The sequence below is a fragment of the Microchirus variegatus genome, assembly GCF_963457635.1.
Source record: "Microchirus variegatus genome assembly, chromosome: 8".
Taxonomy (NCBI): domain Eukaryota; kingdom Metazoa; phylum Chordata; class Actinopteri; order Pleuronectiformes; family Soleidae; genus Microchirus; species Microchirus variegatus.
This window is the reverse complement of record NC_139809.1, coordinates 20,634,121-20,657,594: the sequence shown is the minus strand read 5'-3', so window position 1 is coordinate 20,657,594 and position 23,474 is coordinate 20,634,121. Positions and strand designations below refer to the sequence as shown.

Below are 23,474 nucleotides of genomic sequence, written 5' to 3'. Positions count from 1 at the left end.
TATTGTGCAATGTATTTATATTCTATAATGCAATTAAATTTAATTGATTAAATAAAAATAGTAGTATTTTATTTATTAGGGAATTTTATGTATATTTAGTAAATATGTGAGGTGATAAGAGGCACAGTCCATCTTTCTTTATATACAGTAATTTGTGTATATCGTCTATAGACTAGTGTTATTATATGAGTACATATGTTGCTGCATTCAGAAAAAAAAAATCATGTCTGATATTTAGAGATGAGGTGAAGCATTTTTGCCCGCAGTCTCGACATCTATCTGCTTCACCTTAAATGCCCCACAGGAATGCAGGTACTAGAGTGGAATGGAGTCCCTCTGATGGGAAAGACTTATGAAGAAGTGCAGCGCATCATGGGCCAGCCATGTGCAGAGGTGGAGCTCTGCCTGAGACTGTAAGTTATACATCTGTCATCATTACCCCTCTGTCCCACTGAAACTCTTACATGTTTAGTCACAATATGGTGACTCTGCACACACACGCCCTCCTCATCCCTCCTTACTCTATCCATTCCACCCCTTCAACTGTCAAATATCACTCAATGACCGATTACTGCTAAGAAAACACTGGTTGATATTCCTTTATAAATTTCCTGTATGGATCCAAACAGCGACCTTAATATGCTGTCTGACCCTGAGCACCCACAAGCCCTGGAGCACCATGTCCAGCTTAAGGCTGGTATGTACAAGGATTTGTTGTGTCATGTCTGCATGTATGCATGTATCTGTGTATCCGTTTCACCTGCACACATTGAGGATTACAATGGTTGTTTGTCTCTGAAAGGTGGCCAGCGTTCACCGGGAGTGGATCCTAAGCAGTTGGCAGCAGAGCTGCAGAAGGTGTCTCAGCAGCAAGGTCCTGGTGTTGCTGGGACAGGAATTGTGCCTGGTGGTTTGGGTGTCCTGTCTGCACTGGAGCATTCGGCTCTACTCCATTCCGGAACTGGATCGGCTGCCTCCAGTGGTGTGCCGAGCCCTGGTCAGCCAGCATCCCCTGCCATAAACAAGAAACAGCGACACAAGGTAGTGGATTTTATTTGAGAACGTACCTGCTCATCTCAGACGCGCAATATTATTTGATTGTCAGTTCATGTTCGGCCAGTGGTATAGCGAGTAGTCTTTCAACTGGAAGGTTGTGGATTTGATTCTTGGCTGCGCTAGTCTACATCTTAATGTGACCTTGGGCAAGACACTTAACCCCCCATTGCTCCTGGTGGCTGTGCCTACAGCGTGTATATAAACGCTGTGTGAAAGAGGAAATTGTGTTGTACATCGATGTAATAGTGTAAATAATGCAAACCAGCTTTGTGTGGACATCAAGACCAGAAAAGCAATATCTAAATAAAGACATCATCATCTGTGAAGGGATGAATTTGCCAAAAAAAAACATGGCACATTAATAGGTACACAACTTCAACTGCTTATTACATGGCAGCAATTCAGTATACATGAAAACATGGGAATTCAAACTTAGCATAAGTATGGGGAAGGAAGGTGATTAAAAGGTCTAATGGTTTATTGGCAGAAATTGAATATACTACCCACAAGTATGTTTGTATAAGGCTATAATCACTGATAGACACAGACATTTGTAGATAAAACAGGGACTTGCTTCACACAGGGTGACATCATCTAGCACTGCCCCTGTCCTAAGCAGACCAGAGCTCACTCAGAATTGAAGAATAACATCATCTGTGGTATGTGAAGGCTACCACAATCTCTTAACATGCTGGGGAAAGGGAGGGATGAGTTGAGAGTGAATTATGTGTTAATCTGCAGATTAGATGCCACTAATTCTTACACACTGGACCTTCATACTTATTGGTAGTATATTGGATTGATCCTAACAAAACCGCCCACAATATCACGTTGGATATATCATGTTGGACCTTTAAGTGACTTTGAATGTGATATCTTTGATGGTGAGAAATGGGCTGATCTGAATATTTCAGAAAGTGCTGATCTAAGAAGAAAAAATCCAGCGAGTGGCATTTCTCTGGGCAAATATGCCAATTGACTGTTAAGAAATGATAGAAAAGGCAACACTGACTCAAATAACCATTCATTTTATGTTACTCATACTTCATTATTAGGCGTCTCCTGTGCCTAACAAAGTGGCTGTGTCACTGTCACTATCCACATTGATATATTGCATAAAATAAAGTGAAATAATAGGATCTGTACTTGGCCGCAGTGTGTGTACCGTTGTGTGATCTGCCATGCACCTTGGCTCCAGTAATTCAATTAGTATTACATCAAACACTTCTAAAGGGCAGTTCCCTGCGAAGGTGAAACGGTGCAACTGTGTTCAACAGATAGTGACACACACCAATTATAATAAATTATAAAAATGCTGTGGTAGAGTACATGACCCTGGTTATATGGGTTCTCGTTAGTCTTTATGAAATGTGCTATATATGGGACTTGATACACGAAGGCTTCATTTTTAAGCAAACGTTTACATTTGATTTGTCATATGTGAAATACAATTATAGCGACCTTTAGAGTTTAAAATAGGTGCAGTCCCTGTTTGAAATATTGGAGAGTAATGGATGCAAACAGTTACCAGAACATAGAAGCACAGAGCTGCACACTGTCCATGCACATACGTACTCATACAAACATTACATCGCCATCTGTTTTATTTGACCAAATATCAATGTTTTTTTTTCTCATGTCAGCAACTGGTGGAAACTGAAAGAGAAAGTGTGTCTGTTCCATGCAACAGTGGTGTTGCTGACATGTAAAAAATGTGTTAACACGCATATAATTTAACCCTTTTATTTGTTTTCTTTTGTTCAGCCAGCAGAGGTGATGAAGTTGCCTCACCCCATCACTGGAGAAATTCAGGTAACAAAACCAATGTTAAGCCCAACAAAATGGAAGATAGAGCACATATGTTGAGTTTGGCTCACACAGTCTCTACGTTTTTGCCCCTCAGCTTCAGATCAACTATGACAGGAACCTTGGAAACCTGATCGTTCATGTCCTGCAGGCTAGAAACCTAGCCCCGAGGGACAACGACGGCTACTCTGACCCTTTTGTCAAGGTCTACCTCTTACCAGGGAGAGGGTGAGTCCTGAGTGTGTTTGAGTGTCATGTCTGGTCTGTGTCCTGCCTTTTCTGCTTCTGTGTCTGTCTTGTTTTCTCTCCCCCTATTTCTTTCTGACTTTGTATTGACTGTGTGTCATATATGGAACTGACTAACTTACCCGAGTTTGTCTGAGAGAATGGGACAAGACATGATATGAGGCACTCATTTTCAGTCATTTGGTGGAGTAAAGACAATGGTAAAGACCAATCGATGGATGGCTGTTGTGGATAATATACTAAGCTGTGAGAGTAGATCCTTGGCCATACCACTACATTACACATTCCCTGTTCATATTGACCAATCATTCATTCACAGAGACTGGATCAGGACCCGCAGATGAGGTACAGGACATTTATTTGGGGCTTGACAAATGCATTTGCGCATCCTTTTACTGAGGAACTATTTGAATGTACAGTGTGTACATTTAGATAAAATAATTTTAATTTAATTTCTGTATGAATTGTTGTATTTCATTACCAGGAGACTTTTATATCATGAGCGTGGTCAGCTCCATTGATGTGGCCAATAATTTTACAGTTGCCCACAATTTATCAAATGAATATTGTTTGGAAATGGTTAGTTTAATTGCATTAAGAATAGTCAGAAACATTATATCATGCACAAATGTGGTTATGTCACGGTTAATATTGTGATTGATAGTTTGTCACCTTTTAAAAGTGGAACCCCATATAAAATGTTTGGGAACCACCAGCATGTGGAAATATATAACATGCTAAATTCACACACTCTTCAGAATATGTCAATTTTGGCTAGGAAGAGTAGCCTTCTTAAGGGTTTGTTCCCTAGAATTTCCCCCTTTCATCACAATCTGCTCAACTGTCTTCATGACAGCCTGTGAACAGCTGACGGAAAGATCAATACAGTCGTTATCTGCTGTGTAACACTATCTGCTCTTAGATAATGACCCCGTCAGACCTGTTCATAAGATTATAAGCTCTCTTGGACCACCCTGTAGGTTAGAAAATGAAAGCGCTGCAGGAGAGTGCATTTGTTCTCCTGCCGGTTCCAGAATATCCTTAAATTATATTTATGTGAAGTGCAGTGTAGCAGTGAAGTGCACAGCCATGAACCTCAAGAGCAGTTCAGAACATTGAATTATTAATTCACACATGAGTCACGCGTAATCATTGAGTTTTTTCTTTTGATCTTGCGCCACATACATCGCTTTGGCACAAAAACAGAAATGCACCCTGCATTGAATATTGAATGCCTCAGATCGCTCTCCTTTTACTGCCTTTTCTTTGAGCTCTGACTGTTTTTTGTGTTTTTGCTTTTCTTGTTTGTGATATCTGCCCTCCTCCTCCTCTTCTGGACTCCCTCAGCCAAGTCATGGTTGTCCAGAATGCAAGGTAGTGTGGTGCTGATCTTTGCTTTTAGTTGATGTTATGTTCCTTTTTTTTTTTTTCTAGAATTAGTGTTTGTCTCCAACGTGATTTTTCCACCCTTTTGTTGTGGCCTCTGTTGTTTGTCCAATTGTCTGCTCAATCTCATGGTGTTTAAGAACACCCATTGCTTTTTCTCTCCATGCCTCTCACTTTTAGCTGTCCTCAAAATGTAAAAACACAATTTTGAAAATGTTTCTGATGAAAAACAGACAACATCCATAACATCAATTCAGTCCACATTGATTGAGTACATCACAGTTTGGTGAATATCTGTCATTGGGGTGTGGCAAACAGGACACATTTTAATTTGTTCTGAATTCTTGACTAATCAGTGCTGACAACAAGAGAAGGACAAAGTATGCCCAGAAGACAATGAATCCAGAATGGAACCAGACTGTCATCTACAAGAACATTCATTTGGAGCAGGTACTCACACACACACACACACACACACACACACACACACACACACACACACACACACACACACACACACACACACACACACACACACACACACACAAACTGAAAGGTTTGCGCAGCTATTTTGTGTAATGTCTTTGGTCCCAAGGTGTTAAAATTGACTTCAGTGACAAAGACAAGGGCTCTGTAAATGCATCAGTCCATGACATGAGCACCGCCAGACTGACTTAACTCTCATGCAACCTTAAAACAACCACATTCTTCAATTTAAGTAAAAAAATGTGCACACACTAAAACTGCACTTAAGCATTAGGGGCTTAATAATTATATGTAATCCTCCTGTAGCATAATGGTGCAGTTTATTGCAGACAGTGATACTAAATTTACATAGCTGCCAACTCTCACACATTGGCCGTGAGACTCACGCATTTGATTGAATTCTCACGCTCTCACGACACACTTCCGATTTCTCACACTGAAGTACACATCACGATTAAAAACGATTAAAAACATTTTTTTTTAATATGTCAACCGTATTAAAAAAAATGTCGGGTTTAAATTGGGCTCGTAATTACAGTTAATGTGTCTGGCTCGGACACAACGTGCACGGGCTCTGGTCGGGTCGGGCTTGATTTTTTGGGCCCGATCTAAGCTCTATTCTGAATAGCATAAGCATATGGTGCGAATATCATCCATCCTCTGAAATGTTTGAAACCACTCGCACCCGCGATACCTAGACCATTCGGTTATGATCAGTTGCATCATACTGAGCGGTAAGAGAGGTGTCCGAGCATCAATGGTTCTAGGAATTCAGCCAAACACATGAGCAGAACGGATCGAGTTTCTGGTACAAGTTGGGTAACGACTTGAGTAATGTACGTTTACAGTGGTAGTCTAGTGGTTAAGTTGTTCGTCTTTTGTGGGGAAGGTCGAAGGATCGAATCCAGGTCTCAACTTATTTACCGTATTATTATTATTTGATAAAGCATTATGAGTATTAAGCATTAATAATCCATAAATTGTATATTTTATATAGATTGTATAAAGCATTAATTAAGCTTGGGATGCATAAAAAAATATTACTATAAATGAATATATTGGGTGCGTAGTGTTAACCAGCCATACATTAGCCTCGCATGCCACAATGTCTCACTCCAAGGTTTTCTCAAAAGTTGGCAGCCCTGCATTTATGTATGTATATGTATATTGTATGTATTTATGCAATTTGATTTCGCTCTGTAGACACTTCTGGCAAGGACTCCATTTTGGCAAACTACAGAATTTCAGAAAAAAATGGAACCAATCCAAAAAAAATGTTTTCTCCTGGAACCGTGAGAGGCAGGGATTAACAAGATGACGACAGGGAAATACACATCCAACATGGAGGCCACCAAAGAACAGCTGTCTTTCGATATGGCTTTAGCTTCACTTTAAGCGTTATACTCGTTAAAAATACAGCAAGCACATTTGTTGGCATGTTTTCTGTCACTGTGCATACATCATCTGGATCATTTGTCTGATTGGCTTGAAGTCTATTCAATTTTGATTTTCAGTCCATTGCAAGGGGGAGGTGACTAGACCCTTTCCTGATCTGTATTCAATGTCAAATGGGACTGAAATGCATTCTGGTGTTAGCCCGGCTAGACTGAGTGGGCAACATAAAGGCACTCACGGCATTAGTGGAATTTTTTTTTGCCAACTACCATTAAAACAAGAGACACAGAAGTTGAAAACTTTACACAGGACAACATACTAATAGCGAGTGAATGTGCGATAGAAGACCAGGAAAGCATTTCTCCTGGTAAAGTTTTGGCATGCTGACCCAGCAAGAACAGACTCACAAAATAAATTACAGGTATAGTTTGGTGTTACACAGCACAGCTTCTCTGTGGTCTCTTCACCGCACACTCTACTCCATCAGTGGACGTCTGCTGCTTCAGCACACACGCACACACACACACACACACACACACACACACACAGATTGAGGAAACATAGCAGAGAATCAGCAACACATTTTTTTGATTGTTTCACATTATAATATAATGCACAAAAATGAGCTAGCTGTTGAGGGTTGTCAGTAAAATTCAGACACAAACCAAGACAAATGCAGCTTCTCTGCTCTGACAGTGTTGATTGTCTCACCCAAACACACTTACAGGGGTCCGTTTCACAAAGCAGGTTCAACAAACTCTGAGTCTAACCCTGAACTCTGAGTTGATCTACTCTGAGAAAGGAAACTCTGAGTTTTCGGTTTCAGCTGATTTGAGTTAGTTTGTTCAACTCAGAGTAGTTTCACCTCGAGTTAAGCGCGTGCACCACAAGTTTAAAAAGACAGCATGAATTTAATCAATTTATAATAATAATAATAATTCAATTTAATATGAAACACAAAAACATTGTTCAAACAGGTAAGACCTCGGTATAATCTCATGGGATTAACCTCATTTTGATCATGTTTTACATAAAGTAAATATGAAGTGGCTGATTGATTGTACAGTTGTTTTATCCTCAACATAATGATGTTTTCACATAAATAACTTCTCATTCTTTATATCACGTTCAAGTGTTCTGCATCTATGATGCTGTATAAAAGAAAAATGTGTAAATTTGTAAATTTGTAAGTAAAAAAATAATAATGTATAATATTATTAATAATAAATACTGTAACCGCAGCGCAACACACAATATCTGCTGTGATGTGAGAGCGTGACTCTGGTTGTTAATGTTGAAATGTAAGGACTGATTAGGTTGTGAATGTAAATAATTGGACTGTGACGTGAAACTGTACCGCTCAAAAAGAAGTGTCTGGAAATGTAAGAACATCTATGCGCGGTCTGATAATCATCTCCTGACGAATATTTAATTCTCTGCACAGTAATGCTGCACCTTCATCCACGTAGTGGACCTGGTCCCGACCAGGTTAGTTTCAAAGAGCATGTTACCATGGTAACTGACCGAGAGCTTAAGTTACCTCTCTCTGTGAAACAGGCTAGAGTTACTCCTCTTTCTCTGGTTTGACTTACCTCCCTTTGTGAAACGGAAAACTCAGAGTTTCCCTCATTTCAGGGTTAACAGACTCAGAGTTTTCACTAAACCTGCTTTGTGAAACGGACCCCAGGTTGGCACAGCTATTCTTCTTTGGACACTGCAGTGACGTCCAACCATTTGGACAGCCTAAACAAAACATTATCTCTCCTAGCCTTAACAATCACCAGGTCCTTATAAATGAATGTCTGCCTTATTTGGACCAGGGTTTGGTCTGCATGAGACCAACAGTTCCTGACAAGTAGAGTTGCAACGCACAATTATTTGGTAGTCAACTATCCGTACAATTATTTTTCTGATTAGTCATGGTTATTTATTTTTTATCTAGAATAAACATTAGTAATGTTATTAACACAAACAAAAATAGTTGACAGCTACTCATAATTCACTGCACTGCTCGGTTGATTACATCGATTATATCAAAAAGCATCGACATAATTTGACATTGTACTTGTTTATGAACAGAAAAGTTCTTAAAGAGATAACAAAATACACACACAGTCCTCCAGTCTGATTTGCTTATGGCTGTGGGCTATTTTAAATGAAAGAATGTCTTATTTTCTTATTATTATTATTCAGTCCTCATGCCTCGTCCTCTGGGCCATTATTAGCATCCCTGTATAACATCTCCTCAACACTCCCAAGAAACAACTTAGCAGCCATCAGTTCTGCTCTCACACACTCTTGACATAGACAGTGTGTGTCATTTTAACAACCTGCAATCACACAACAGACCTGTGTACTCGTCTGTCACTGCTGTGCAAGTGTTGTGTTGGTGTTTTATACTTGGATCAATCTGTTTTCAAGGAGCAATTGTTGCATACATAGACTGCATAAGGTAGACATAGAAATCTATGGGAAAAATGAGCTTCAACTTGATTTATGATGTTAATCCTCCTGAGGAGTTAATGGTCTCAATTGCTAGTTTCAGCTCTTCTTTAACAGAATGTGATGTTGATTTTTTGTCGAGAATGTTCCCATTTAGAGAAGAAGAGACAATAAAGCGAGTGGACACTAGTGTGATTGACTGTGAACGCTAGTGGCAAAATTTGCATGCAGTAAATGGTGTTTGACCAGAGAGGACAGTAGATACACCAAATGTTATCATGTAAAATTGCAATACTTAACACTGAACTATGAAGATTTGCACCTGGATAAGCAAGTAACATTACTAGATACACATACACTGGTTTACACTACGCAACTGGGGGTTTAGTTACAATTTAATCATCTTCATTTCAAATCAATTAGCCCAATTTCACAAAATCACAATTCTCTTTGGTGTGCTTCACGATCTGTACAGGTACCCACATTCTGGGAGCTTAGCTGATGTAAGGAACAGCACAAGGATGAATTTTTTTTTTTTTTTTTTCAAAAAGGATTAAATCTCAAGAGGAGCCAAAGAGGAGATCACTCTTCCATGAGAGCCAGAAATGATGAATAGAATAGATTAATAGATGGCGTGTGTACAGAGCAGATCACCTTCAAAGGGCAGTACTTATATATATATATATACTGTTTAATACTTTAATACTAAGGTTGAGTATTCATTAACATGAATTGAGCCCCCACATTAAAATGGAAAACACATGATCTAGTTTGTTCATTTAGGCTGTAGTACAAACAAAACAATGCAAAGTGGTGGCCTCTTTTTCGGATGATACTTATGGGTAAAATAATTATATCTCTTTTCAACTTCTGCCATAAACCCTTGTTACACACTTGATCTTTACAAGATGTGCATTCATTCCTGCACAGTGCGTACTCACACTTCCCACACCTCTCTCTCTCTCTCTCTCTCTCACTCTCTCTCTCCTTGTCTATTTTCTCTCTATCCAGTTAAAGAAAAAGACGTTGGAGGTGACAGTGTGGGATTACGACAGATCCGCCTCCAACGACTTCCTCGGAGAAGTGAGTGCTTTTCGACTTTAAATCCTGTGTCGGAAAATGTCACATTTATTTTTATATTTAACTGGCACAAAAGGTTTCTGCTCTCTTTTTTTTGTGTTCCACATACAATCTGAATATAAAGCCTTATCTCTCTCCTCTCACAAGTCAAGAATTAGTCCATGCCTGTAAATCTCTGCAGTGGGCATAATTAATCATTTTTGTTGTTGGTTTGTTTTGGGGTTTAGCAGAATTAAGGTTTAAATTCCTCCATATTTTTACAGTAGAATTGCTTGAAATTTGACATGAACAACATGGGAGAGACAAGACTGGATGTCAGATTTTCTGGAAAAATCCCTTTCAAGTTGTCCCTGTGCGTCGTATCTTCTGGGTTGTCTAGCCAAACTCCATTGATGACACATTCCGTTTTGGATTTATTATTATTGTTATTATTAGTATTATTATTATTATTATTATTATTATTAGGGTTGCATTATTCTTACCTTAATCTTTGGCTTGATTTGACCATTTTTCATTTAATTTCCCTTGTCTTTCGCTCTCTCTAATGATGTCTCAGGTTTTGATTGACCTCTCAAACACTGTGCAGCTGGACAACACTCCTCGTTGGCTGCCTCTGAGGGAGCAGAGTGAGAGTATTGAGCAGAGTAGAGCTCACCATGTTTCTCAGGGCCCACCAGGCTCTGGGTCAGGTCAGGGATATGGACAAGGCCACGGTCATATGTCAGTGCCCGGGATGGGGCCTGGACATGGAATGGGACAGGGAGACGGGAGTAATGATTCACCAAAAAACTCTGTAATCAAGAGCAGAAGTCATGGAATTTTCCCTGATCCATCTAAAGGTAAATGCAGCATGTGTCTGTTTTCAGTCTCTTATTCATCTTCAGTTTCCATTATTTCCAAAAAATCTCTGACTTCACCAGGGGTTTACCATGTTTGTCAGATTTGCAGAACGACAGAAATGTTTCGATTCTGGTGGTGATCCAGAGATAAATCAAGTTGTATTTGACTTGACACAATGATGTAGTTGGAAGGTGTAAGTTAATTGGTGACTTCTCTCTGACAGTTGCATTGTTAATTCAAGCAGTTTAAACCCAATTTGGATCACACTTGGCACATTATTATTATTATTATCATAAAGTTGGTCACAGTGTGGGATCGAAAAATATAGGCATTGCATGTTCCTGACATTGCAGAGTACCAAAGGTAATTTCAAGGTGCTTTACAGAAACATAAAAAAAAATAAAATCCAAAATAAAAAAGAGTGAAAAGAGGTCAAACGGAGTAAAAATATGATTAGGTTAAAAATATTAAAATATTAAAATAAAATAATACAAGGTGAATACAAATTACAAAAATAACTCAAAAGCCCTCAAATTATTGTAATTGTTTGGTATAAAGCACGTTTAACCAAAACACCAAATATTTTAAGTTTCTACTGAATTCCTTTTAAAATTATGCTCAGCTATAGATTGCATATTTAAAAACACACAACATTGACATTCACACGTTAAAAAGTATATTATGCTTATTAATTTTCAACTTACATTTTCAGTATAAATTATTCATCAATTATTTATAATGTTTCTTTCAGTGGCAGTAACATTCACTTGTTCCTAAATTATTATAATAGGATGTTTTAAATGACCTGCATTGTAGCACATAGTGATTACAGCATGCAAGGTCAGGTGGTTTTCATACAGTTGTCTGGAGATGGAGGCTGTTACCACGGAAACAAAAATGCTCAACATTACTTGACGGCTGTAATTGCAACTGTCTGCTCCCTGCAACAAACGGGGCTTCATTTGAGCAGAAAATATTAGGAATTATTATGATTGCATCATAAAGATCCATTTAATGTTCCTGCAGACATGCAGATGTTGCCTTTGGAGAAGTCACACAGCAGCCCGGGCAGCTCCAAGTCGTCCTCTGACGGCCAGCTTCGGTCCCACGGCCCCTCCCGCAGCCAAAGCAAGAGCAGCGTCACTCAGGCTCACCTCGAGGATGCTGGGATAGCCATTGCTGCTGCAGAGGCTGCCGTGCACCAGTCCCGCCTGCAACCAAGTAAATCCCTCCCCTACCCATGATACACTTCCTGTGACATGCTTCCTCTTTTTTTCCCCCAGTTCATGCTTATGCAAGTCCCAATCGGTTGATGGAAAAACCTGATCTGCTGTGTGATCACTTCCTTAACATTCTGCCTCTGCCTTCTGCTCTCTGTGTTTATGTCAGTCTCTAACAAATTAATCCTGAGAAATATAGTCACTTAACTAAGATGGAGTATTAGTACCATACTGAAGAGAAGAAAAAGAAAAAATATATATAGGATATATATATCGTAATATTGCTGCAACATTTTTCCCTTTTTTTATTGGTTACATCTCCATCCACATGATGTGACAGCTAATTCTGTCTATGCCGCGTGTAACTGCAATGCCGTATGGCTTTAGTTTATCATAAGCATCGGCTCTCTGACATTGGAGTTCCACTCATGGATCCAAAAAGTTATCAATCCCATTGTTTCGTGAGAGACTATAAACCCTCTTTAAATAGCACACAGGTGTAACCAGTAGCAGCCTTGCAGTCGACCACGAGCAGCCATTTCCTCCTCCACAGAAGACAGGATTTCCTCCAAGTCTCTGAGGCTTTTTTCCGAAGAGACTTAGGGCCAATTCCAATTCCTATCTTAACACCCCTTAAATGCAGATACGTCTTCAGACTGTAGGGGGCAGAATAACGCGAAAGCTGTGTCCAGTCTGTCAACTCCAAAAAAGAAGAAGAAGAACACATTACGTCACAATTATTTATTACGATCCGTTTGTCAGTCAAGTTATTAGGTTGTCAGTTAGTTATAAGATGATACTCATACAAATACCACAACCACGGACATATTCAGCTGACAGTTACCACACACCACGACTTATTGAAAAGTAAACCATAGCAAACAATCGCTTGTCCGCACCGGCCGGCTATTGACAAAAGATCGTAAAATAAAAATAAATGTTACGCAACAATGACGTCAGTAATCCATAAAATGGGCCTAAACTAAGATAATACAATGGTTTTCATCATTTTTATATCTCTATTAACAAAGAAAATACTTAATTTGTATCGCACTCGCTTCGCTGCTTTCGACGGCATCTTTCTTATGTGAAAACACGCAATGCATTCTGGGTAGCCCTTGCTCCCAAGAAAATCTCAATATTGAGGGCAATACAGCCCTTAAACTCGCCCCTCAACTTAGCACTTGCACTAGAGGGAGCGCGCATTTTTGAGATTGAGGGTTAAGCAAGGAATTGGAATTCACCCTTAGTTTCTTGCACAAATCTTTTCAAAGCCCTCACACTGATGCTCATGTGGTGCTGATGTACTAAAATACAACATATTTCCTTTTTAATGAAGCTCAAACCAAAGCAAATTTGCAGCTGATCATCTGAGACTTTGCATAAACAACAATATCACTTTATTCTCGGAATATGATCATTTGATCATTGTAATATTGCAACTTTATTATACAAATATTGCGACTGTATTCTTCATAGTGTACTTTTTTTATTCAGTATGGCCCTACTACTCTGTCATACTACACACTACCTAAGACACTGAAGAAGAAAGTAACTGAAGCAGGGCAGCAACTAACAATTGTTGATTAATCTTTTCATTATTTTCTCTATTCAGAAAATGTCTAAAAATATGGACCAGTGTTTTTTAAACATCAGAATGATGATGTTCTCGAATGTCAAAACAAAATAATTGTCTTAATGATTCTTTTGGTGAATGAGGCAAATATTCACTGAAACTGAAACAATCAGAAGAACTTGATTTAATAAAAAAAAAAAAGATATGAAAACCGATTCATCAATTGTAAAAATTAGATGTAAAAATTAATCGTTTAGTAATCAGAATGAATAATCAGTTAATTGTTGCAGCCCTTAATTGATGTATTGTGTCGAAACTTAACCTTCTGTAAAAATCTTACTTCATATAGTCTGTAAAACTAAAACATGTTGCCACCAAGTTTCTCATTACTATCTTATTCTACATGTTGTGTGCATGTGTCAGTCCCAAGAACATGGTTTCTACACACACACACCCCAAGTGTGGAGAACCAAGCTGGCACGTTGTTATTAATTATTTAAATGACTCAAACTAAACTCAATCCTGTTAATGCACAGTGTGTGAGCATGCAGTCAAAACCTCCCTGCCCGCTGAGGACATTGTGATGCTTTAGTCTGCGTGTGTGTGTGCATGTGAGCTGCGTTGATAACGTAGATAACACACACAGACACAGAAACAGAAAGTAATGGCACACAAAGTCCCCTCCCCTTTCTGGTCCCATTCCATTCCTGCCACCTAAAATAAAGGTGACACAAATGAGAGACCAAAGCAGCCAGGAAAAACTGGACCTTTACATTCTGCTCGGCACTGAGAGTAATGGGAGCTGCTAACCATGAGAAGAACACACAAGTGTGACGGGAAGGTGAGGAAACATAGGATAAATATGACAAATATTCGAAATAACGACTCACTTACCTTTAGAGAAATAAAAAAGGAGACAAAAATAGACCTGTGAAACTACATGTGTACATACATTAAGTCGCGAAAAGTGTCCACACACCATCTGTTGCTCCAAAAGTAACCTCTTGGTTCCCCTCAAGGTGATGTATTTAGTTTACGTTGTATTAATTTGACCGTATAATGATTCTTTTATTTTCTTTTTAATATATATATATATATATATATATATATTATACTTTGTATTTTATTTTCTAATAAGTAATTTAGTTTCATGTATTTATATATTTTTTTGACGAGTCACATGGCTCAGGTGCAACAACTGGTGTTTCCACACACTTTCTTTTTGCTATTTATCATTTGGTCAATCACAGCTCCCACCCAGTAACCAATGAATTCATGTCTCTCTCATTCGATTATTTGTGTGTATGTGCGTGCATGTCTGCGTTCATACCGTATTGTGTTTGTACGTGTCGTAATAGTAATTTGAGGGTCTAAACGTGTGCGAAATGTTGGGTGAATGTGAGTGAAGACTGGAAATGGGACACGCAAAAAAGTAAATGAGGATCAACACACTAACAGGAAGGTGGCCATTCTTGATGAAAAGGCGATTTCACACATGTTGCTTCTGTCAAGTTTGTGGAATCAGTGAGGCGCTGTATAGGCCATAATCCAAACTCACGTCGCGCTGTTGAAAGCGGGATACTCTCACATTCAATACGGAACATCTCACACGCACACCACTGAAAATCAAACCTCACACACACTATTGTAAAACAAACCTCATACCTATACAGCCCCTCATAGGTTTACACTGTGCTGATACACCCAAGGACACACTGTCATCTGTCTCCTCCGCTTCATATGCTGTTATGTGATGCTCAGTGTGTGACAGACTGTCAGAGTGAGGTCTTTCAGGACGTGTGTGTGTGTGTGTGTCAGTTGAGATGCTCTGAGATCATGTAAAAATAATTTCCCTGTAACAAAAGATGGATCACGTCTGCCCTTCTCGTCCTCAGGACCAGGTCACCGGCTTGCTGATGTCTCTGGGTCAGTGGTGCTGTCTGCCCCAAGTCTTGTGGGTCTTGTCGGTCTGGATGGGGAGGAGGGGGCGGACACTGGAGTGGACAGTGCCATTTTTCAAGTGCCACGCATGTAAGACCATCTGTGGTTCACTCTTTGCAGAGATGATTTCAAAGGTGCAGTGATCGGAAACTATTGGTGCATTGGTCCATTATACATTTCTTACACCACTCGGCTCGACTCGACTCTACTCATTTTTTTTGCTTTTGCATTAGTGATAGTACCTGGTCTGAGTCAATACCAAATTGTGCTGTCAACAGACTGCCGGCCACTGTTTGGCAGAGAGTGTCGTCACTGGAAGAGTCATGAGTGCAATGTCCGACATAGGAATCAAACTGAACAATGCTCAACAGTAGATCAGTTAAAAAACGTGTTCATCTCCAACATTTGCCAAGGACATTTCTTAAATATCGATATCTAACAGGTGTCTGGTGTAATAGTGACAGCACTGCCGAAAGCAAGCGATCATGAGCTGGAGTCTGTGCTCCAGTCCTGCAGGAAGTACTGAGCATTTTTTTTAATGAACTGATTTTAATGATTTAGTACATGGAAAATAACTGTTTTGCCCATCACTAGTTTGTGCGTTTGTGTCGTGTATAAAAAACAGCCGTGCAGCCGTGGTACGACGACACGGTCCATGTTGTGCAAATACTATGAAGTAATGGTAAATGACGTTGCTGATAGCAAACCTGCGTTATATATCATTCATCTTAAATCAAGCTCTGTCAAGCAATACTCAGAATCAAAATCTCATAATCAGACCAGACTGAAGGATGCATTCATACTGTCAAACATACAAAGTATGATTTACCTCTGAAACTTTTCCTGAGTGTGTCTTTGTTTTCAGTCATATTTAAACCTGATTGCAGCCGTCTCGCTTCACGAGCAAAATGTTGCTCTGGCCTCCGTCTGTTTTGAGATAAACATTTCACAAGTGAAATGGTTACTTATGCACAGTAAATAAGTCAGCCCGACTATTTCCAGTAAGCTGTCAGCCAAAGACACAGAGATGTTCTGCAGTTAGTGTCTGCACAAGTTATCAGGAGTATTTTGTGACTAAAGCTGCTCCCTATGGTTTTCTCTCTTCTGCCTCGCTCCGACTGATATTTTACTACAGCTTTTTGTTTTCCTTTTCTGGCAAAAACCACAGCCATGCAAACAATTAAGTACAAATATACAAGTACAAATATATTCACACACTACATAGGGTATAATATGCCCCCTTTAATATCCTTTAAAGTCTTATTTTCTTCTTTATTAGAACATAGCACCTATTCCTCATCCAGCTCACTGTTCAAAGCATCAAGCCAGCACACAAAGTTAATTAAACATGTAAGCACTGCATTATCTTCCTCATTGCCCTCATAAATTAGAGTCGGGGTCACTAATCAACCAGGAACTTAATTTCAAAATAAGGGCATAACCTTTTTCCCAGTGACCGCTACATTGACAAATGATAGAATTTAGCCAAAGATGAGCACAGAGGGCGGTAGAAGATCTCTTTTCTCCTCATGATGCTTAAATAAAGCATAATTTTCTCTGGGAATTGAATTCCCAGAGGAATTCAATTTACATTTGAATTCTGGGCTTTCGACTAAAACTTTATTACTTGAAGACAATGTCAATCTTTTTGATCAATATTGGATGTTTAAATTACTAACAATAACTTAAAAAGTTTCCCATTATCAGCAAGTTACTGGAAGTAAAGGAGCTGGTTTATATTTTAGCAGAAGTGACGCGCCGTGCATGTGCTTAAAAAAAAACTGCTTAAAAAACCCAGTCATTCAGCAGTTTGCTTCTTGTTCCTTCCCACCCCACCCGCTGCCGCTGTATACACAAAAAGGCTCCCTCAGTCAGGTCTAAAAGTTTTGCTTGACATAGCCTGTTTTCAGACATAGGACACAGCATACAAATAATGTCTTAAACATTAGTTATGTTCATGAGACCATAGGCACAATAATAATATCATCAAAAAACAAAAAATAATAATTATTATCACTAAAAGTTTCGTACTGCAGCTTTAAGGCCAAGATGGTGGTTATATCTTGTTCTTTTTTTCCTTACAGTGGTAAGACGATCCCCAATGGCACCGACAAAAATCAACTAGAGACCCCAGAAAATGAAGGTAAGTTCCATAAATGTCTTCTTTCTTGAGGTTTAGACAGAAAAAACCCCAAAATAAAACATGTTTTTTTCACTTGGTTGAACATCTCCACCTAGATATTTTAAATAATGACGTCACTTATTTTAAACACATTTAACCAGAGTGACATCTGTGGAGTCTCATGTGAGTTAAGTGTTTCTCATCAAATAATATACTCAGCGTAATGATCAGCTTAGTGTACGGCCCTGCGACAGTGGAGGCGAGGTGGGTGTCACACTATCCTCCCCACTGTCATAACTATATCGTCGTGTCAGGTAGCTCAGGTGTCAACGATGCCTCTCTTCTAGCTCTTGTTTCACTTTGTAACAAAGAGCCCAAGGTCATTTTAGGCTGCAGCCTGCAGGCAGCTGTTTAACAGATGAGGGGTCACCAGGTCATTTCCATGGCGACTGATTACTCATTTAACACATGACCCTGTCTCAATTAAACTGAAATAGCACCCTATGCCATTGAGTTTCAGTCTAGTTTTAGTCCACTATATATTATCATATTGGCTTTGTTTGTATTATTTAAATGTTTTTCAATCGCATTGGTAACATCTATAATATGTAATAATAATGTAATGCATAATATACACATATATATAAATATATATATTCCACTTTTTCCCAATCCCAGTTTTTATTTGTGGTGATGAAAGTGTCAGTAGATTCCATCATAATAACTTTATCTTTATTTCTGTTAATAATAAAGTATATGGGTATAGGCTTCAAAGACAGTTGGAGTTCCCTGGAGGAATCTGTAGGTAAATTCAGGGTCTGGCAATTAAACTTACAACTAACCAAGCACATTTCTCTTTCATTGCTGCTTTTAGCTGCTAAAACACAAATAATGGGAGAAATCAAGGTCGCTTTCAAAAAGGAGGTGAAAACAGAAGGTGACCAGCTGGTTTTGGAGATCCTCCAATGTAGGAACATCACATACAAGTTCAAAAGCCCAGACCACCTACCAGGTCTGCAAGTAATCATTTCTACTTATAATTGTTATTATTTTTATCCCAACTATTCATATTAACCGTTCAATCAATCAATTTTTGGCCTCCAGACCTGTATGTGAAGTTGTATGTGGTGAACGTGGCCACTCAGAAGAGGATCATCAAGAAGAAGACCAGAGTTTGTCGACACGACAGGGAGCCCTCTTTCAACGAGACCTTCCGCTTCGCATTGAACCCAACAGGACACGCCATACAGGTACAGCAGGCACGCAAATGAGATCTATTTGGTAGAAAACAACAGAATCTGAGGTTAAACGCCAGAGGCTTGTAATGTCTGACAAAATAAGTTTTACACCTCGTCGTTAATATAAACCTGTCTCTCATGTAGCAGCTGTGAGATTGAACCGCCAACTGTGCCTCCGCAGGATTTGAACATCTGGTCGTGTCATATAAAAAGGCTTTAACTCTGCACAGACAGTTGTAGTTAAATATTTACTCGTCTTACACTAATCTAATGCGTGTATAATCCTTTTAAAGGCAGGTTTTAGAATAAGTTTTGAATATAAGTAGAACAAGTTTTGAATAAGTGTGAATGGGGAAAATGCTGTCTACCTTGCCATAAGGGAGAGCCTGCATCTTAATTTCCTCTCAATGTTTTTCTAGCTTTTCCTGGTGTCTAACGGGGGGAAGTTCATGAAGAAGACACTGATCGGTGAAGCCTACATCTGGCTGGACAAGGTGGACATGAGAAAGAGAGTAGTGAGCTGGCACAAGCTGTTTGTCAGCTCCACTCTGACCAACCCATGAGCACCACACCAAGACGGAGGGGCAGATCAGAGGAAGGTGAAACCAGACTGTACCACTGCAGAGATACCAGTTTGAAATGGATGACGCAAAAAAAAAAAAAAAAATGTTTTGATTTATTTCCTCAGTTGATAAGTTAAGGATGTAAAGGAGGTAATTACCATTCAAATGTATCAGTGCAACACTGCCAGCACACGTCCACCTCCTCCATGCCACAAGTCTTTGCTGGTTGTAGACTTTGCTCATTGGATGCAAACACACGCAAATGCCACGGTGGGCGCTGAAACTCGGCAGCAATATGGCATTGAGTTGAGTTGAATAAGTCGCTTTCCATGAGCTGAAAAGAGATTGTAAAAGAAGAAGAAATGATTTCACTTTGATCACGAGCCATTGACTGCAATGTGTTTTTGTGATCATGATGCTTGTGGATGTCATTGCATTCCACGATGAGGGAATACATGATGCTTGTATGATGTTAATATACATGTAAAAAAAAGAAGAAGAAAAAATTGTGAGTGAGACTCACTTCAGATGTAACATATCGCTCAGAACATATCGGAGAAGTCACAGTGTAGAGTGTGATACTTATGTAGAATACAGAGATATCAGATTCAGAATGTATATAATACAAAATACAATATATGATTATCTTAACACAAGCTTACAATAGAAGAGAAGATATACACATTATGATCTGTATCATACTGAGGCTGTGGGTGGCGCACTGACAATCCAGAAGGCTACTTTAGGCTGTGGTGTAGGCAGCCTCTAACATGGTTGAACTGAATGTGGACTTATTCTGTTCACACTGACCGCGGTGGATTTTAAAATAAAGGTCAACATCCAGTGACACTGTTTCACTGGTACCATGTCATGTCAGGCAGTCAATGCAGAAACACGAACGGCTATGCGTGTCAGAAGCACATTCTGTGTTCAATGTTCAATGAAAACCAAGTCATCACATCTGTGTCACGTGGAACAGGATTTCACTTCAAAGGTGTTGTAGTTGCCCAGTGTGTTGATATATTTTAAGTGTAGCCTGTCAAGCTGTCACTTTTTGTGAAAATGAGGTTTGAAACATTATTAGGTGACGTGATATTAACACAACTTTCTTCAATAATACACTTACTTTTAGTCATTAGGTTGACCATGTTTTGCCCATCTGAGATGCGGTGGTAGAACCTGAAATGCTCCCACACACGTGGTGTCGTGATCGTCTACCCAGGACGACGACGGTTCAGACGGATCTACAGCTGAACTGAAAAAAGCTCACAACACCCTCTGTTGGAGCACGTTGTCATTACTTCAGACAGTCTGAGCTGTATATTAATAACTTGAATTAACTTTTTTCCTCCCCAACTTTGTATCAGTATCTAAATTTATGGTAAAAAAGCGACAGTCACAGTAGCCCTTCGTGTATACCAGGCAGCATGTCCATGTGGCCCCATCAGGGTTATATTCAGGCCCCACCTGTGTTTGCCCAGTTCAGGCCCATCCCCACTTAAACCAGGCTTAGTACCAAGGGGGCAAATTATGCAGGTCCCATATGGTTTCAGTAACAATCATATGGGTCACTGTGTACAAAGGTTGGGTTACCATGGAAAACATGGACAAACCCACTTAAGACCCATATTGTCAGCCCAGATATAATCCTTAAGGAGATTGCATGGACAAGCTGGTTGGGTATAATATATGACACTATTGGAATGGATGTGTAATTCACACACACACGCACATATTGTGTCAAAAATCATATTATGTAGACACACAACTGTCAACATTCATATGCGTGTGTACATACAGCCACCTCCAGTTTGAGGTTAGCTCAAAATGAAAATGAAGAAAATCTATTCCTATCAGTCAAATGTCAAGGTTCTTCTGTGTGTCTCGCTGTGCTGTGAAACTCACTCTACTGTTTTGTGTCAGTGACTCCCGTTAGAACACAGTGAACCAGCCTCTTTCACTGCCTGTGACCAACACACTCACTCACTCACACAGACCCACCGGGTTTCATTCACATTTAGGTCAGAAGAGAAAACATGGTGCCAATTCTGTGTGAGCAGGTGACCCATGAATCCTTGTTGTCATGTTTTGCCACCATATCTACAGAATTGAACAAAAAAAAAAGCATGATCAAGTGATCCTCTGTCAGTGTATTTAGGCATTAACCGGGGCTTATGCAATCTTTTTTTTTTAGAATAAAATATCACAAAAGGAAACAAAAACTACACTTGGACCAGGATGTCACTTGAATCTCACAGCAATGGAAACAGGAAAAAAAGAAAAGAGAGGATATATGAAAAATAAAAGGATATAATGAGGAAGAGGTGATTTTCAGATAATTATTTTGCTGTGCCAACTTTTTTTAAAATTTAATTACCAACTCATTAGTTCTTTTGAAGTACTTCTATGCAACATATGTGTTTGAATGCATTTGATTAATTGTCTTATAGCAAATATCATTTAAATCAGTGAAAGAAAATATTACATTAAATATTTTTTTCTTTTTTTTTTTTTTACTTATTTTAATATCTAGATATAGATATAGATGATATAGATGTTAACGGCGGAGCTTGTGCACTTTATTATGACATTATTTACGATAGTTTCCTGTCTCACCTTGACTGTCATTGACATGCAAAAAATGTGTTTAGTGTTTCTGCACTGAAATTAGTTGAATCATGGTGTATGTGGTGGCGGAAAAAAAATTTGTGGCGTACGTTTTGTATCTCTGTGGCAAAAGGAAAAAAAAAAACACAATTTGGGGAGAAATCAAATGAATAATATGTTGATCATCAACGAAACAGTCAGTGTACAAAGTACAGATGAAAAAAAAATGAACATTTAAAGTTAAAAAAGACATTCCCTTAGTGCTTGGTCATGACTGTTTAGCCCCTTGTGTCTCATTCATTCGACTTTCCTTGAGCTACTTGTTTGTTCGAATCGAAATGTTGCCTGTAATTGTGAAACCATCCATTTTGTTGTTGTCCTAAAGGGGTGTGAATGTGACTTAATGTGTACATAAAGTGTTTATTTTCTACAGAGATTTGAATGTTTATATTGTCTGACGTTTGAGCATGTGAGTGTCCAGAAACAAACAAAAAAAAAATACTTAATTGTACAGCGATGCGTGTCTGTAGTTGTATAAGAGGAGTTGACTGTGTAATGAAAACGCGTGACGTGTCAACCAACGATTGTCTGTGCAATCACGTTCCTGTTCAATGGCTGAAATGACCCAAATAGGGTGGGGGAGGGGGGCAGGTGGGAAAAAAAATCTGTTCAACTTAATAGTTATCTGAGACTTTATGTTTTGGATGTTGCATGTTTCGTTGATGGTTTGTCTGTATATTTTGCCTACAGATTACGTTTAAAAAGAGAGAATATGTATAGATTTATCTGTAATGCTGACTGTAAAGACAAATGCTCACTTCAGTGTAAAAACAAAGAATCTAATGTTATGGTTTTGTGGTTGTACACAGGATGTGTTGAGATATTATGCAAATTGTGCTGTAAAAAACAGAAAAAAATCAGCTGTTTCCCCCCTGAGTCTAAAGAATAAATATTAAGAAGAGCTATATTACACTGGTCGACATCAGCCTCGTTTTCTTATGTTTTGTTATTGATTCAAGTGCAGACATTTTGGATTGTCATAGCAACAATTCATACTTCATGTTGTCAGTAGAGGGCGCCCAAGTTACACATGCTGTGGTCTCAAAATACAGTAGGAAAATTATGGGATAAAAAAAAATAGTGCGTTTAATATTATCCATTTTATCCTTATCATTTATTCATATTTATTATTATTGATTTCACAATTGGATCTTTTTTTTTTATTTCTGTCCTTCATGTGTATACCTCCAGAATCTAGTTCTCTCTACAGGGTTGGGATTTCCACATGCAGCATTTCTTGATGTATATTTGTAAAGGGAAATCTTGCATCCTTTTTTTTATTGCAAATAAATGTCACTTTTATAAAAAAAATATTACTAAAATAATACAATAATTTGAATGTTTACTTGTTTAGTTTAAACAAGTAATAATTATAATGATTTTAATAGGAATGTTACTAATGTAATACAA

At 38.8% G+C, this 23,474-nt stretch overlaps 1 protein-coding gene across 1 annotated transcript in view; it reads left to right on the top strand.

The window, feature by feature from the left end:
• The window catches only part of pclob (piccolo presynaptic cytomatrix protein b), a gene marked incomplete at both ends in the record, with an annotated part of 78,793 nt that extends 59,396 nt beyond the window's left edge, over window positions 1-19,397 (top strand). Inside the window, 14 exons of the mRNA XM_083894276.1 lie at window positions 305-413; window positions 630-1,044; window positions 2,821-2,868; window positions 2,960-3,090; window positions 4,456-4,482; window positions 4,851-4,944; window positions 9,829-9,900; window positions 10,454-10,736; window positions 11,764-11,958; window positions 15,429-15,564; window positions 17,559-17,617; window positions 18,471-18,608; window positions 18,701-18,846; window positions 19,254-19,397. Of these exons, the coding sequence (XP_083750402.1) occupies window positions 305-413; window positions 630-1,044; window positions 2,821-2,868; window positions 2,960-3,090; window positions 4,456-4,482; window positions 4,851-4,944; window positions 9,829-9,900; window positions 10,454-10,736; window positions 11,764-11,958; window positions 15,429-15,564; window positions 17,559-17,617; window positions 18,471-18,608; window positions 18,701-18,846; window positions 19,254-19,397 (1,997 nt within the window). The remainder of the gene's footprint in view (window positions 1-304; window positions 414-629; window positions 1,045-2,820; window positions 2,869-2,959; window positions 3,091-4,455; window positions 4,483-4,850; window positions 4,945-9,828; window positions 9,901-10,453; window positions 10,737-11,763; window positions 11,959-15,428; window positions 15,565-17,558; window positions 17,618-18,470; window positions 18,609-18,700; window positions 18,847-19,253) is intronic.
• Between the last annotated feature and the right edge of the window lie 4,077 nt (window positions 19,398-23,474).